General features: G+C 34.1%; 1 protein-coding gene across 24 annotated transcripts in view; it reads right to left on the bottom strand.

The window, feature by feature from the left end:
* The window catches only part of SLMAP (sarcolemma associated protein), an 88,735-nt gene that overhangs the window by 23,328 nt on the left and 47,116 nt on the right, over window positions 1–18,291 (bottom strand). For 4 of the 24 annotated variants that reach the window (XM_082768183.1, XM_082768184.1, XM_082768179.1 and 1 more), the window contains exons 6-15: window positions 18,123–18,185; window positions 16,661–16,756; window positions 16,272–16,343; window positions 15,279–15,419; window positions 14,130–14,267; window positions 12,701–12,869; window positions 12,567–12,617; window positions 11,935–11,985; window positions 7,630–7,692; window positions 1,575–1,631 (exon numbers count right to left, since the gene is read on the bottom strand). In XM_082768183.1, the coding sequence (XP_082624309.1) occupies window positions 1,575–1,631; window positions 7,630–7,692; window positions 11,935–11,985; window positions 12,567–12,617; window positions 12,701–12,869; window positions 14,130–14,267; window positions 15,279–15,419; window positions 16,272–16,343; window positions 16,661–16,756; window positions 18,123–18,185 (901 nt within the window). Of the gene's footprint in view, window positions 1–59; window positions 121–1,574; window positions 1,632–7,629; window positions 7,693–11,934; window positions 11,986–12,566; window positions 12,618–12,700; window positions 12,870–14,129; window positions 14,268–15,278; window positions 15,420–16,271; window positions 16,344–16,660; window positions 16,757–18,122; window positions 18,186–18,291 lie in introns of those variants that run through there. The other 20 variants (XM_082768189.1, XM_082768196.1, XM_082768197.1 and 17 more) reach the window with 12 other exon arrangements.

Genomic DNA, 18,291 nt, shown 5'->3' on the forward strand with positions numbered 1-18,291 from the left:
AAGTAATACATTCTTTGTAAAGCTTAGGTATTAAGAAAAGTATATCCTAAAAACCTCACCCATGTCAATCCAGAAGTGCTAAGCTGAGCAGTATTTGTATCCAGCTAACTTTACCATATCTGGGCATACATGGACACAGCTTCCTTGTTCTGTGAGAAGTGGAGCAGTGCAAGTTCCAAACCCTGAATTAATTCTCTCTCTCCCCACCTCCTCCTATACTCCCCTCCCACACATCCTCAGGTACACAAATTCCTCCTCCCCCCATCCTCCTCCTCCAGAAACAGGGACCAAGATCAGGCACTAGAGGAAAGATATATATGATATACATGATATAAATATATATAGCAACTATCTCCATCCGAAACAGCAGAAGTAAAAAAGAGAAATGGTTTAGAAACCTGCTTACTATTCTGCAGCCACAGTCTTAAGGACAAAACTTTGTACTTAAGGACAAAATTTTTGTACTACATTATTTCACAGCAGTCATTCCTGTTTCCCGTAATAAAACGGAGCTGAATAAATATAGCCAAAATGATAAAGTATATTAAAATGTGTTGACATCATACTTACTTGATGAGTTTGAGTATATTAACAAGCACTAAAAATAGCTTGTCATTTTGCAAGTTAAGTGGCATGCAAGCGTTAAGTTACAGTTATTGTATGCATTCTTCTGCCAAATATGGCACACTGTCTGTAACTTACTCACATACAGCAACAGATTAAAGGTGCAATTTCAGACATAAGGTGAAAAGTTTCTAAAATACCAGAACTTTAAACAAGTTAATGTTTATTCAATACAGTAACTTTTTGTAGAAGGACAGAGGATAAAGAAGTGAGTTAGTATGTCTAGACATGAATAAAAAGCTATGAAAGTGGAATCAGCCTAAAAGTCCAAATGATTTTACATTATTAGATATACAAGAAATATTGATCTATGCACTTTGAAACATTCCTGGTTTTGACACTGCAAGATAAGGATCATTTGTCTTTCAAAAGGTAAATATTTTCTAATTAGATCTTTGTGTTTCACTTGTTTTACACTGAAGAGCAAAAGAAGTTAAAGATGCACATTTATATTTTACTTGGAAAAGGCAAGTTTAGAAGGTTAATAGTTATTTTAAAGTAAGTATGAAGGTGTAAAGTAGAAACAAGTCAAATTAAAAATTCTTAATCACAACTTGAGTGAAGCTAAACAGTATTTCTATGTCCTCCTATAATAAAAACAAAATCATGATTGAAATTTATGCAGGCATGAGAGATTTAAATCAATTTGCAAAAAATACTATCTATTTTTTAGAAAACATAGATTCAGGTTAAGAATTCAGTCAAGACTAGAATTTCATGCACTCAATCTTCAGAAATTAGTTTCCCCTAAACATTTTTACCCCACAATAGTATTTGGAGCAGAGTTCAGTATACGATATAGCTCCCCTTGTTTTTTGCTTTTTGTTTTTTTTTTTTATTCTTAAACGAATATTCAACAACACTCAAACTGCTAGTTAAAGACAGAACAGACATTAAAGTGACGCAAAAACCATGCTTCAAAAACAATTAAATAAATCCATAAGTCTAACCTTTCAAAAGCTTTGTTTCTTCCACTTTGGTTAGATGTCCTTCATCTATGATCTTGTCTGCCAAACAAAATAAGTGTTACTTTCCAAGCTCAAATTAAGCAAGCTTTTCCCTGCACACATCTACGTAGACTACATTCCATGACCAAATTAAAAGCTGATAATATTACAACTCAGGCTTGAACAAAAACTTTATTCTGGCATGGAATAATGAAACAGCACACAAACCTTGTGGAACTTGGTGATAAAGTGCATAATTATTTCATTTGCAATTTATTAAACTTACGTTATTAATGCTTTGGTTCACTAATGAAAAGTTATGATTTTTTTTAAAATGAACTTTTTTTTAAATCTAAGTGGGTGCAAAAAATAATTAATAAATTCTCAAGTTATAACTAGCAAAAAAAAAAAAAAAAAAAGGAATTCTAAGAGCTAGTTGCTTGAAATGAACACCCACTAAATAGAGTGCACATCTAGAAATACACCATGGTAAAATAGCAGTTGAGAAGCCACCTCCACATCACAACTGCTTTATCAGTGCCCATGAAAAGTATACAGAAATAGCCTTTACTAGCTTAAAACTTTCAGAACGCTGCTTTCCATAAGGCTGTGCATACATCACATTCAGGTTCACAAAACCGAGTTTACATAGCACAGACAGGGCAGTCTACCCATGTATGTCAGGTGCATAAACACCTAAAAACTGAATTTGAGGCTAGATTGCTAACTTCTAACTAAGTAGCCTATTCCGGGAGGACACGAACACAAACACTAAGACCCAGGGAAATAAGTCTGGATTCATCAATGATACCAAGAGAACTACTAAAGCAGCAATTAATTTCTTGTTACAGGATTTCATTATTTCATATTGCTTAGCAAGAGGTTAGGCAATGCCAACATACAAAGTTACTGAGGGTCAAGTATCTTACAGATCAAATAATCAATTTCTATGCAGTAAATCTTGCACTTTAGACAGTGTTGAAAGCATTCCTAGGGGGCTGTTAACACCCAATGAAACACCAGGCTGAAGCTGCTTCTCATCCCCATTCGGCACTCTCCCTGCTGGATCCCTGACAATCTGGCAGAGCACAGTTTGCTGGTTCAGCCATGTGCTTAACAGGTAATTGAGATGGAGAGAAGACAGGACATACAGTGCGTACAAGAGTTCAGATTAAGCAAGCTGGCTGACAGGAAATCATTCTCAATTCCTTAGCAAAAAATAGTGAGTTTAGTCATGGTTTCTGGCTTCATGTAGGTCTGGAGATTACGAAGTCTCTATATTCCTCTGATGGCGTGTTGCTGTCAACATGACAATCTAAGGACAGATGCAGGACAAGAGTTGAATGGAGATATCTTTTTCAACCACAGATGGAAATGGCCAAGCTTTTAGACATAAAAACCTGAAGTCTGAAAACATGTTTGTATGACCAAAAGCTTGTCCCATCCCATTCCTGCACCCCAGCCAGACAAACTACTCTGTAAGAGATACATCCCCCATTTATTCTTATCTACCAATATTGTCCTGCATTTTCAGAAGCTTTCATAAATACTGTTTCAGTAAAGCACTGAAATGCTCTCTGGATTTTTGGGATTGGGTTCAGGAAGTCACTTGTCATCCAGTTCAGAACAGTCACTGTGCCTAGACTGTGGAAGGACAACAGTGGGCATCGAGCTTCTACAGCCGCAAGCAAAGAGTGACTTGATGATATTATGAACGCTATTCTGCTTAAAATATATAAAATCAAACCTAAACAAAAGCCTTAAAACGTGATTTTTCCAGGACTCAGTTGAGGCTGGAAGAGTGTGCAGGTAGGAAGGCAGCAAGAGAGGAACTGCGGAATTCTGCCCTTATTTCTAAAAAAATGAGCTGAAAGTAAAACCTTGCACTCAGAATAGCTATCAACTGCCTGATCTGAAGGGCTGATCTTCTATATGCTGGATGGTTAGCTTAAAATACACCTCTGTGATCAGCTTACAGAAGAAAATTTTATGTTATGAACTGATGAATCTTGAAGTCTTGACATTGAAAAAGCAGAATAATTATAACACAAAAGAAAGTAATTAGTCTTCTTGGCCCAGTCATTCTCGCAAACTCTCTGAACATTGGCAGCAGCTCTTCACATTTTTGAGAATCCCGAGTTCCCATGACTAAAAGTTATGTGCAGATTTAAAAAAATGTTGCTTTTCCCATAGAGGTTTACTGTTTTCTAATGCTCATTATGGCAATTTTAATTTCAACATTTGTAACTAAGTTGCTTTCTTGACACTATTTCAGCAATAACACTCAAGTCCCCTTGCCCAGTGTGACCCGAAGCTGGTACAGCAAATATTTTTTACTTGGTGGCTGGCACCTCTCATAACTTCCAAAGAGACTAAATACTCTGTGTTTTAAAAATAAAGCGTTAGGATAGTTGAAAGCCAACAAGAAATAGCTTATTTCAGCTTGCCTGTGTATACTTAGATAATAAATAGAAAATTGGATGTAGACATGAAATTAAATAGCATTTCATACTTCGATTCTGTACTCTTACCTCCCTAGTCACTAAAGACAGCAGAATCCAGATGACAATCAGGACTTAAGAGAAAGTTGAAGTAGATATACCTGTATCTTTAAAACTTCCCTGTTTCAGATCTCTGCAACTTTACATGTTACTATTTCAAAAAAAAAATAAAAATCTTCATAAACTCCATCACTTAAATTTAAAAAATATGTAATTAAAAACAAAATCTCCATTTGTCCTGAATCAGGATGTTCGTTTTTGGACACACACAAAAGAAAAGAAAAAAGAGGATCCTAGATTTAACCTCTGGCAGAAATAGTTTTAATATTTCATGTTATCCAGTAATTACTTATCAAAAATTAAAGAGCTGTTGATATATACATATATATAATATTTTCTACTGAAATACCATGCTTTGAAGTTAAGATTTGCAGATCATATTTAAGTCAATTCCTGTCATTTAAATTTAAGAATTCCCCTTTAGAAGTAGGTTGCCTATTACTATGTGCAATCCGATAGGATATCTTAGCATTACAATGATTGCTTAAGCAAGTGTCCCCTCTCAATATATTTCGTTTTTTGTACCAAATTAATCTCTCAAGGAAGCCAGTTTTGAGGACCAATGAAAGGAAACCTGGCCCTCTACAGAAGTTTCAAAACATCCGGAAAAAAGTTATACTAACCAGTTTTAACTTCATTTGTCACCCACAGGTCATAAATACATTTTTAAAAGTTGAAAACAGCCATTCAATCCATTCAAAACCTACTCCATTTAGATACATAAATTATTGAAATAGAAGCGCAAAGGAATAGTAAAAAGGCAAAAATTGACTTGCATTTAAAATCATAAATGCAAAATCATAAAATGAGGAAAAAACTAGGTCATAAGGAACAGCTAAATTGGAACAAAAGATAGGAAGCTGACAGGGCACTAAACATCTCTTTTGTCTATTAATCATCACATTTGGCAATGACTCATACCCAGTACTAATTAAGAGGAAGAAGAACGTGTCTTTTTTGCTATCGATTGTACTGGATTTCACCAGTAGTAACTGAAAAAAAAAGTTATGAAATGAGCATCAGGTGAACTGGATGTAATGATCAGAAAACGGCATACTTCTCAGATCATTCAGAGCAAGATTTCATAACATTTTATAGCTGCTGTAGATCAAGAGTTACTGGATGATGTTGTGAGCCCTACTGTTTGGAAAAACAAAACAAAACCAAAACACTAAAGTCAGGTTTTACAAACAATGCTACATACGTTAAGCATCCATGCTGCATTGCAATTGAGATTTTAAGAGTCCTATTGTTTCTTCCCTACCAAAAAAAAAAAAAAAAATTAAAAAAAATCTGACTATCTTGAGGAGTCTGGATTGATGTTAACATATAAGTACTTTTAATTGCCTTTAACCTCATAGCAACTGTTTATACAGAATATTAAATAACTTAATCATCAAATTCTCTTTCTCATGCTACTTTACACACATTTCCTTGACTCTTTCCTCTTGCATTTTTCTTCACTTCCCTGCTGAAGCTTTCCTGATTTCTTCCCTGCTTCCTCCCCAGAACTAGCAATATGCACACTTTCCTCTTCCTACCAGCAGAAGTCAAAACCTTCTCTTCTCAAACTGCATCACAGCTGTTTCGCTTCTCCTTTCTTTTTAGATTTCTTGCAGATGATAGTTTTAATGCCTCTGCTTTTATTATGAAACAGCAAACTCTACAAAGACTACTTAAAGATGTGACGTGCATTTCCAGGATTTCATTTTATTTTTATAATACACCTGCTCCTTTCCCAAAGAAAACCGGGACGGGGGAGGGAGGAGAAGCGTAGTATAGTATGACAGGCTGCCCTTTCTCAATCCTGCCAGTCTTTGTCATATCGTTCTAAACTTCAGTATTTGCTGAACATCTTAAAGCCTCGTTCCTGGTGACCCCCACTACCTCCCAACCTTCACTGCTGCAGAGAATGAAACACAGGAGCAGGACTAAAAAGAACAGCTTTTACATACAAAATTAAACAGACTTGGAATCTTTTTCTTAGTTGATAGTAAAAACATACTAATGAAAAATGCAAAAACACTGAACCCTTGAAGCTCATATCCATTCTGTTGAATCCACCAAAGCCTTACAGTTTCTCTACTCTAGCTTTCAAACCCCTCAAGAAAGGGGAGACATACATAAATCGACCTTTATTTTATTGTTACTACTTTAAATTGCATGTTAAAATCTTTCATTAGATCCTGATGGTTGCTTCTGCTTCTCAATAGTGACAAGACTGGCCACATTTCCTTTGCAGACTTGGTACTAATTTAAGTTTTGCTAAAGTAGGTTAAGCTAATGCCCAAACAATGAAAACAGTCAACCAAGTTTTATTTGAACATGACTCAGCATGCCCGTTTTTTCAATCCAGACCAAAAAAAAAAAAAAACAAAAAAACAACTTCAGTTCAGATTATGTAATAAATGAACTGGATTCTTTGTGAAATTTAAAATTATTTTAAACGTCAACTCTCCTGGAGACAGCTACCACTCATACACTTTTAAAAATAAGGACTTTTCAATTTAATACAATTTAAGTTTTCTTTGATAAACTTTAGTAGTAACCCGTCATTCAGTTTATAGCACTGCAATTGGTTTCACAAGCAGTAAAGTCAAACAAGTCTGTTATGTTTCCCTACTGAAATACAAAGGGGAGGGGAGCCTAACAGGCATAAATGTCAAAAAAAAGACCATCTTATTTCTGTTTAACTTGAAGAGTTAACAGAAATTATGTATTAGGGGAAAAATAATTCCTTATGCTACCAAGGACCTTTCTTTGAAGTTTAATAGCACTTTTCTCTTTTTCCTAATTGGACAACAAGTATTAACACCTTAAGTGTTAATACAACCTTTTTGTTAATTACACATATGCAGATTCTGCTGCTTCATCACTCAATTTCAAAACCCATTTGCTTTGAAAAACAAGTTGCTCATTCCAGAATATTACATCTTTCCAAAGATTGGTATTGCGTATTTACACTATTTTTATTAAAATAATCTCTTATATTTCCACATAGAAATTTAAACCTTGTTTCCCTTTTTGTTCTTTGTAACAGATAATTAGAAAAATATGTAAAATAAAAAAATATAAATATGTAAAAAAGAAGTGAAATGGAGAAAAGGCATCATTACCTCATCTCTGTCCCACAGCAGCCTGTCATGTTTGCTTAAACTGACATTTGTAGGCTTTCAACTTCTTAATTTGTAACACAGATGAAAAATTACACTCAGTTTTAAGTATCAAGTGGCAACACTACCACCCTTTTACTGGTCAGAGGAAAATAATGGATTAACTGCTAAGAAAAGACAATTCGATCATTAATTTCCAAGAGCAACGATATCCTCTTCCTACTAGAGGCATCTGTTTAATACCACAATGCCACAGTTCTATGCTTAACAAGTTTCTGCTACTACCAAAATAATGAACAGAAGTGACAAATTCTGGGTTTTATCCACCTTTTCTGAGTTTTGTGTTGTTTTTAAAGCAAATGTGACGAACACTCTTGTACTCACTCTGACATTCTATGAATTGATGAATAAAAGTGCAGTCCCCTCCACTCTTTGAAAGAAAGTGCTCTAGTAAAGAAAGAAACACTGAAGTTTACATCTTCTTACCATTTTCAGGTTGATGCAACAAAAATTTGAAAGGTATATTAACAATAGTCGTCATTGTGTATTTACAGTGAACTTTTGAGGTCTGGGTTAGATGCAAGTAGACAATACGTATTTGAAATAACATCTGATTGGGTGATACTAGAAAGAGATTACTCTGTCTGATCAGCTTCAAAAGGGTACCTTCAAATCCTAAAGTCTAAGAGCAGTTCTTAAGCATGAGGAGAAGTCCCTTACCTCAGTAGAAGCTATTTAAAAAAACACTTTATTTACCAAATTTAGTAGGAACAAGTTAGAAAATTCCAAACATTCTGCATTTGGCATTTTCAGTATTACATTTTCAGGTTAGGTGGTGACAAATGAATTCCACTGAATTCCCATTTACAACTTCAGACCTCTGGCAAAAAGATCAACACACAAGTGATATTCTAATGACAATAAATTTAGAATACATAAGATGATACATTATTGAAACACGCAACTCCATAGTGCTGTCATCAATTCCTATTTGTTAATTCAGAATGAGACATTAATATCGGAAAATACCAAACCCAATTGCTGAAGAAATAGGGAGCGTGTATTTAACCTACAGTCTTCAGCATTTTATTCTTAGCTTTAAAAGGGTATTTAATTATTTTTTTTTCCATGTTTATTCTTCATATGGCATACCCTCTTGAAATGCAACAATATTTAGTTTACAAGTGTAAATATCTTCCTTTACTCTTTTTAAAAAAGGTTCACTGCATTGAAACAGTTGATTTTTGAAAGGAGGACATTCTGCAGTAAAGATCTAAAAACTGGGCTCAACTCCCAGGTTTATCTAAGTCTTTTATGGAAAAGAACCTTGCTCAGCTCCCAGTTCCATCTCTTAAAACAGTGCTAGCATTTGCATTCTGAAGAACCTTAAAATCCTTTGACCTCAAGAGTCTAACAATCTCAACAGAAAAGGCTGCTTTTTTGTACACAAACCAGCAAAATTGGTTATATTTCAACAAATTTGCTCCATCATTAGCTTCTGATATCAGCAACCTAGCTGTTATGAGGAAGGACATAATATGCACCTTTACTGTATTTGAAAGTAACTTTAAAAAGTAAGTTTTACTTTTCTAACCCACAAGGACAAGGGTTTTAAAAGACAGCATCACGGTCACCATGGCTATAACATCTGTTTGCCCTTTTTTTTTTTTTAAGCTTTTGTACATGATCCTCTTAAATGACTGCACACAAGTCTTTAGTATCTTTCTTTATATAATCAATGGCTCAAAAAAACTTAAATCTGAAAGCCACTGAGAAAAATACAAGTTACTGAAATAACTTAGTTCTACATGTTTGTCAGTGGCTCAATATAAGTTACTCCCTTTTGCACCAGAATTTCCATATGTGCATTGAGAGAAAATGAATGCCTAACCATCAGCACTTTAAAACACTTAGTTATAAAATGACTCTAGAGACACTATTAGAAGAGCTCTTTGTTCCTCTACTTCTGTGGCTGTCCATAACATTAAAAAGTCATGTAAAATCCTTGTTCTTGCAACAGTTTAAGTATTATGTCTAGGAATATACCTTAAGGACTTGACCTGAAGTTTTGAGAGACAAAGAGACAAAAGGAACATTAAAAAACATACGAAGTTTGTACAATTTTACCTTTTTCCTCTTTAAATAAATAAATAAATTGGGGGGAGGGGTCATATGCAGCACATCAAAAAATATTTAAGAGAAAAATCTTGTCTCAGAGTTTTAGCTGTGTAGAGCATTTAATGATGGAAGAGTGTAATACTGTAATGATAAACAGATAGAGGGAACCTTTTTTCTCTCTTACAGGCTATACTATGTAGTACAAATCCAATTCTAGAATTTCTAATTTCTACCTTTATCTATGCGTCTTTTCCTTATGCAAACTATCCACAACCTCTTTCACTGCAGGAGCAGCTGAATCTACATTACAACCCTTGAATTCTCAGTTCTTCTAAAATAATGTGAGCCTACTCAGCAAAACACAGTAACTGTTCCCTGCTGATTTCAAGAGGGCAAAATCCAAAATCCGGCAGAAAAAAATTACTGCCCATCTGTCATTATATGAGAGCTGGATAAAGGACAGAAGAACAGAGAAAGGCACAGTCTGTCACAAAGAGAACACAAGACAGCAAACTCTAAAGAGTCAGAGGAATGTCAATGGACTTGGTATAGCTGAAATGTGCAGAAGAATGTGGTACAACAGAAAATATGGAAAGCTAAGCGAAAACACAGAATAAAATAACGTTAGACGCATGAGAGAAAAAGGCAACTGATTTCATAAACATGTACACAGACAACTTGAATGGGAAGTTCTACAGTGTCTATAGTCAAAAAATGAAAATAAAAAACCTGGCAGACAGCTTTCTAAAACTCCCAGGTTTAAGCATAAGTGCCTGTCCTATTGTTACATGGGAAGAAGGAATATGTATTTCTGTGCATTCATCCACGTGACATTTTGACTGTTATGTGATCCAAAATAAATCAAAAGGGGGATTGCTTCATAAACTTTGAGAAAAAGAGTGAATAGCAAAGGTACATTGGTATTTAATTGCTATAATTGCATAATAATTAATTTGTTTTTGACATCATATTTCAGACAATTTATCAATTTTGATGAATAAAGAGGTGTCACTATTTAAAAAGATGTGGTATTCCTGTACACAAATTTAAAGCAAGTGTTCGACAAAAAAAACAGGCATTTATTCTACGTTTACTATGATGTTGCAAGTTATTTCCCTGTAAAGCAAAATATATTTGAGCTCATAGCTTGAAAGCTTTTAGTATATGTTTCAATTCAGTGCTAGGCAATTTTTTTTTCCACTGTTTTATACGATTTTCTAAAAACCTCCAACAACCTAACTTACTGAAGTCTTACAGTTTCTATGTCTAGAGCAAAGAATGGTGATTTTTATACAGTATTTCAGTTTTGCACTGTCAAGAAGTTAACTATTTTCTAGGGTGGAAAATTAAAAAAATAAAAATAAAGGCAAGTTTATTTCTTAACCATTCTACCCATCAAGCATGAGGAGTATTACCAATTGAAACCTATGGAAATTCATAGAAAAGATGGATTGAAGCTAAGGCAAAGGGATAACTAGCACTTAGATAAAGGAGTTTTTTACACAGTTCCTGTCAGTGTGTAATGTTTCTCTCCTCCTGCTCCAAATAAGTAAAAGACATGAAGTTATGCCATTATTAACTGCTTTTATTTTGCTATTATTCTCCCTAATTAAGAAGCTCTTCATTTATAGTACAAAGAAATTAGATAAAAAGCTAAAAATTAGAGCATAGACAGCTTTTAAATTTTGTTTCCAAACACTTAAACAGCATAAATATTAGCTGGAACGACAAGTTCTCATCCAACTATTGCTACCAGGCTTCCTCAGAGCTTTCACTACCCAGGAAAATGTAGCAAATGGTCAAGAAAGCTACATCAAGGGATAATTTTAAATGAACACATGACAACAAATTTATCTTAGTTAATGGAACAATTTAGTGAATTTAGAATCACAACTGGAATAATCTTTTTATATATGAAATCAGGCAAACATTTAGTCAGACTATTTTATACTAAAATCCTCAAGTGTTTGTCTCTCAAATGTCTGTTAAGATGTACTGGTTAAAAAACCTAGCTTAGACTAATTTTGTCTTAAAAAAATAGTTAATCTACATTAACTCCTGTTTTGTAAATAGATACTCAAGTTTTAAAGATAGCTTCTGCTATTGGTGTGTCATTGCACATCACACTTGCATTTTTCATACGTTATAGACAGCAAAAAAAAATTTGCTGACTTTACTTACCATACCCAATTTAATAGAAAAATTGTATGTGTCTGTATTGCAAGGGAAAACAAAGGGGAAAATGGTTAATGAAGGTTTTCCACTTTGTGTCACGGGTCTGACACCACTTCACTGGATTCCCATTGATTCCAGTGAGACTCCAACAGAAAAAAAAAAAAAAAAAGAGACAACTTCCACATTTGGCTCCTTTGAATTTACAGAATTTGCTAAAACAAAACAAAACAACCTGCCTGGACTGAGAGCCTAAGCAAAAAAACTGCTGGTCAGAAGAGTGGTCAAATGCTGTTTCATTTTTTAAAGAGAATATTATTCAAAGTAAGACTTCACAGAACAAAAAGAATTTGTTCAAACATCAACCATAAGACAAAAGGTAGCCTTGAGATACACTACCTTTTTCTGTGCTCCCATTAATTTTAGGTATGAAGTCATCGACTTGTATGCCTAGGATTAAGAAAGGGTATTATTTCTAGAACCAAGCAAAATGTTTTGGTTTTGTTTGTTTATAAATACAGCACTGTGAAATGCAAATGGCTTTTCACATTATTTCTTCCAAGTATTTAATCTAATCAAACAAAACAACACATTTTCCAGCAGTACAGATCATGTTTCCGATTGTTCGAATGTGTACAATGTTGCTATCATCCAAAAAATTACTGTCCATTACATATATATGTATATTATATATATATATATATATATATATATATATAAACAATTTAAACAAAATAAAACGACAACAACAAAATCTTTGGTGGGATTAAGGGACAGGGAGGCAAAAAGCCCTCAAATTGAGCAACGAACCCTAGGTGTGAACACTCACAACAGCAGCGCCCTCTGCTGGCACTCTGTTGTGGTCACACATATTTCAATGTTAATCTGTGCAGAGAAGAATCCAATACTGGCAAACTTGTAAATACGTTACTCTATTGCCAGAAACCGAGACAACATGATTATTATAATAAAAGGAATTGAACAGATATAGTCTGGAAACCAGCTTTAAACAAGAAACTGATCACACCTACCTAAGCTGTTGTGTTCTTTAAGAGTTTTCTCTTGAAGGTGTTCTAACCGTACTGTAAACAGAATTCCAAGAAAAAGATATTTCACAGATTAAAAGAAAAAACAAAAAAACAATTTTTCCCCACTAGTGACTAACCTTGTAAAGCAGTTAGCCGCTCATTGGTGAAGTCATTATCGGCCTGCAAAGCTTCTATTTTTGCTTGAAGCTCTTGCTCTCTCTCTTCCATCTCATCTATTTTATGCTGCAGTTCTTTCTTCTCAGCCAATCCTTTCTGTTGGATTTCTTCTTGTTTTCCTTCTGCTACCTGCTCAAAAGAAAAGAAAAATCCCCAAAGAAATTAAAATTAACATCTAAAGGAGTACATTTCCTTGATGTTTTTATGACTAAATGCGCTAAAGTAACTTCCTTTGGTAGTCAGATGAAGAAAACATGAACAACACAAATTTTTTCTACTGTTATTTTTCTATATGCTTCAATTTAGGCACAATAACAGAGAGAAAAAATCTCAAAGCATTTCAACTAAATTTTTGTCTGAAGCACCTGAGTTCTGCAGAACAGTACCAGGGCCCAAGAACGAAGAAATACCTGAAGTCTCCCATCTCAAATTACCAGTCAAAACCCAGAGGGCCTTCTGAATTGAACATACATTGCACAGATCAACTTGATTGAAAGCCACAGCTTCTCACTTGCTGGACCTCATTGTAAGTTTCATAGATTTCCCTCCCTGCGAAGCTAAGTAATAAGTTTTGGTTTTGATCCTTTTGTGTACACTCATCATCATCAATGATTAATTCAAAATTGAGACACCAGGGGCCTTAAGACCAACAACTTAGTATTTTAATTTGGAAAGAAGAAATTTCCATCTGAAATGCTAAGCTGAGATTCAAAGAACTTAAGTTAAAATTCCGGTATTTATCCAGGACAACTACATCTGTCTCAGGGCTAAAAAAAAGAACGCTACCTTCCTCAATCCTGTCAATCTAGACAGGAGTCTCTTTGGGAACAGGCTTTATCACACTGTCATTAGTTTTTTCTCCAGCATAAAGGACCTTTAAATATTAATACACTTAGGAGTTTAGTTGAATAAACATGACATTGTGCTCTTCTCCACCTAGAAGCTGAGACATAATTTTACTGTCGTGGGCCATCTGTGCTTGAAACTGCACAATAAGGCAACGTGAAATGCAAATTTATTTCTAGATATAGCTTTCATTCCCATTAACTAAGTTAAGTTTTTTTAAGGTTGAAAGGTCTTGTTTATATGAAACAACTGAATATGAAATTTCATGTATTACATAGTTTTACATTAAAAACATACTGCAGCTTCAAAAATATGTTAACTTTTAAGGTGAATGGAAAGGGAACCTTTTTAGCAATTTAACTGAAGACACTTTCAGGCACATTAAATGTAAACCAAAAGAATATGTAAACATTAATGTGCATCTTTCTTTCATTTACTTATCATTTTAATAGTTTCTTAATCTTTGCTTGATTGCTGCATTAGGAATTGAACTTTCTTTCATGCATTACAGTTCCACTGTAAGTCAGATAAGGTTGTCATTACCTTTAGCTTGTCAGAAAGATCTTTAATTTCATTTACAGCTCCATTGTACTTATTAGCTAATTCTCTTAATTCTTCCTGAGTCCGCTCATTCATTTCTTTAAGATGAGTACATTCATCTTCTGTATTACTTAAACTCCGCTGTAAGATAGAATTACAATAAATACAAGATTTGTTACTAATAAAATACCAAACATTCCATCATTTCCATGAACAATATATGCAACAAATCATACTTGCTTTCAAACTGTTTTGTTCCTAATTATTAAGGCTAAACACAACAAATCAAGTCCACCAAAAATGCCACCTGTATAAAACTTGGTAATATTCTGTTCTGTTATAGAACATTACCAGTAGATTATGTTAAAAGATATTAGCTTCATGCACATGAAAAAAAAAAAAAAAAGGCTATAAATTTAATTGTGACTGGTAAGAATAAAGAGCTGAAATATGTGATTGGAAAGTAGGAGAAAGCTATAAGTAAACATGAAACTCTGACCATTAACAAACCTGTCAAGAACTATTAAAATATACAAAGGTGTATTTAACTGAAGTCTCTTAAGATTATTTATTACAGCACTAAATCTGTTGTATTCCCTAAAAAGCATGAAGTGGATGCACACTTCATGAATATAATAAGCAAGTCTAGGATATTTCATAACCTAATAGAATCATAGCAAATAAGGATAATGGAAAGAGAGTTGGAAAAGACAATAGTGAGAGATATAATAGGTGCAGAACTTTAAACAAAGTGTCTAACACATCATCATCTTAACAGCTCATTCTTAAGTGTAATTTGTATGAGCAGTTCAGCTTATATTTCCCTAAATTTTAGGGTTTAAACAAGGTCTAACAGCAGTTTTTCTAAATCACGTGTCATTTTAAGCTTTGCATCTTTCCCAGTCATACTAACTTCTATAAGACTACTTTATCCATTCTAAATTGTGAGCAAAGAGTTTCAAGACTAATTTCTCAATTTCTTTAACAACGTTAAGTACTAGATTAGCATATAATAAACAATGTTATTTAGTATACTGCAAGTGCTACAATACAACAGATAGTGGCCTGCTACAGGCAACAAACATGGATTTAAGCAGCAGCTGTTACAACTATTTCAGTATTTCCAGAAGACTGGTTATGAAACTAGAATACCTCCACTTCAGACAGTTTTCTGACTACTTCAATTTTCTCCTGTAGGACCCGCCTCAGGGACTCTTTGGCTGTTGTCTCATAGTTGTGTTTGTCTTCTTGTAATGCTATAAGCTCTTTTCGTATACTGTCTTCTGTTTGATTCTGTATGTACAATTCAAATACAAAGATAAAATATAAATTAATATTTTGCTGAATACATTAGATTGTGATAAGACCTGTTCTATTCCAGAATATTTAACAATTGCTGGCAAATGAGAAAAATGTTACAGGCAAATCAGTGATCAAGGATTCTTGACATAACTGTGTGTAAACCACCTGTATGTATGATGATGGTACACATTCTATAATGAGCTTTGTTTTGTGTTCAGAAAAAGTATAGTTTTCCTAAAATCAATGTCAAACCTAGGAGACCTACGGTATGATAAACCAGAACCATCTGAGGTCCCAATTTGAAAGACCTGAAACAGGACCTGCAAAAAAGTTATTATAACCTAGGTAGATGTGAGTAAGAAAAAAAAAAAATAATTTAGGCATAATAGTGGCCTTGCACGTTATATGCAAGGCATGGCATACTTGTTACTTTGTCTCTAAATATGAGACAGCACATGTCTAATGCCTTTTTCCGAATTCCTACTTGAAAAGAAATATTCACAGTAAACAGGGCTGACAGAATGGTTGCTTCTCACTTATGACAAATTCTTTTCTGCGTTTCACTATACACATTTATATGCATATACAAAAAAAAAAAAAAAAAAAGAAATCAGTTTGTGCTAAAAAGATGCTGAGCGATAGCCATTTATTTAAATTTAAAATGATTCCATGAAATACAGAACGGACCTATAATTTTCATGATATTCAGATTATCAAAACGGTATAGCCTCATCTCAGAAAGTTCACAATCCAACTGCTTTCCTAAACGTCTAATTCAAAATACTTTAGAAGAGCTATATTTCAGTGTTCATAGCACAGAGCTCTACTAAATTAATTACTTACTTTTGAGCATGCTTGTAGCTGATTTCCCATAACCTCTAATCTTGATAGCAGCCTGTCTTCATCTATTAAAGCCTAGAAGAGACGTTTCATTCTTTGCATTAATATTAGATGTGGCAAAACAAATAAACTATTTCAATAGAATATTGTGCTCTAAGTAGTTCCAGTACACAACCGCTTTATTTTCATTTTATTGGACTATTTACCATTAACAGTTATTTCAAACCTGTACATAATTGTTAGACTTAGTAAAAATTGTCTTTTTCACAGTTTAAGAGAACCACTGCATGCTTTTTATTCTTAGGTCTCCCCCCCCCATTTGTAAAGTAATAGATACAATTTATATATCACTATTTTTTCAGTCTAAGTAGGGAAAGGATGGCTGCCAGTACCTGCCAACTAGTATCTGAAGCCTCTTGCGTGACAGCAAGTAGTCGCTGAAGGGTTGCCAGCTTCTGTTCCAACATTTGTTCCCGATGTAAGGCTTCCTATGACGAGAGCAGAGAGCCAACTGGTCAGTTCAGTTAGAACAACTCAGAAAAACAGAAGGAACAGAAGAAATACCTAATACTGTTAGACTGAAAGAAAAAAGGAAATGTGAGTAGCAAACACTGTCACATCCTATTGTATCCATCCACATTTTTATTTGGATATTTCAATTAGAAAACATTATCCTATAACCTCAGGTTCCTAAAAAGCTTAAATTTTCATGCACATGTTGCATATGCCAAGTACACATAGTAACAAGTTATTCATTCCAAGACTTGAAACAGTATACCCACTTGGACTTTTGGCAGTAATTTAAGCAACGGAATTGGTGTAATGACCTAAAGACAGTTTTGGTAGCTCCCATGCAATTAGCTGTTAGTCCTTATGTCAGGTCACAACAGATAAACGCCAAGAAAGAAGTGATTTTTGTTTGTATTTGTTTTGAAACAGTAAGAAAAAAAGAGCATCTTTGTTAACGATTCCAGGATACAAGAGTGAAGAGACTGGTGAGCAAATCTGTATTTGCCCTCTCAAGAAAGAACATATGCCTGAGCTGCTTCCTGCTGCGTCAACAAATACATATAAAGTTAATACCTGTCTCAAAAACCTCATCATTGTTTTGAGTAATTTCCATTAGCAAACAAAATACAGATAAAAATAAATCAGTAGAATAACACACAAAGCTACGTACAATTTACCCGTAAGAACATTTAATTTATTTTCCAGAAAGCTAATCTTCTTATAATTTCTGAAGCATTTATTTACATATGTTAACACACACTTTCAGTGTTGCCATTTTGCAGTCTAACACTTTTGTGATATGATACCTTTGGGAAAAAACACACCCATAAAAACTGACACAGGGGCAAACACAGAAAGGTTGGTGGTGTGAATAAGGAAAAAGAACTGCTGGCACTGTCCCCTCCTTAGTTATTTCCAATTAATTCAGAGACAGAGATAGTCACACTAAGAAGTTATATTCAGAGAAACTAGTCCTTGATAAGCCAAGTGACACCTTGTTTTACCATTCTTTTGTATTACACAGTACATCTGCAGCAATACATGATGCTAAAAATGCCAGGAGCAAAAGAATATTGGGGGCAGATAGGGAGGAGAGGAGAAATGCCAGGAAAAGTCATAGTTCATACTGCTCATGAACAATTCCAGAAGTTTACATAGAACTATACTATGTTAAATTACAACAATTTTTACACTTTTTCACTATAGAAAAAGGTAGTTAAATGCTTATTATGTTCCTGTTTACAAACTGCAAGCCAAACAAAGATATATGGACCACAGGATTTGGGTTTTTTTGAAGAGAGATTAAATATTTAGCCAAACTAATACTGTGATGAAAAACGTTACCTGTAGATACTGTGAAAGCTGAAACAATTCCTGAGAATACATACTGGGAGTGTTAGCAGCAACCTGAGGAATAAGAGAATTTATGAATCAAAATGTTTTTGGATTTTTCACTAGACACAAATAATGCAAAGTTCGTAATTTAAATCTAGTCGTGAAGATAAACTTCACA

The sequence above is a fragment of the Aythya marila genome, assembly GCF_965140915.1.
Source record: "Aythya marila genome assembly, chromosome: 10".
Lineage (NCBI taxonomy): Eukaryota > Metazoa > Chordata > Aves > Anseriformes > Anatidae > Aythya > Aythya marila.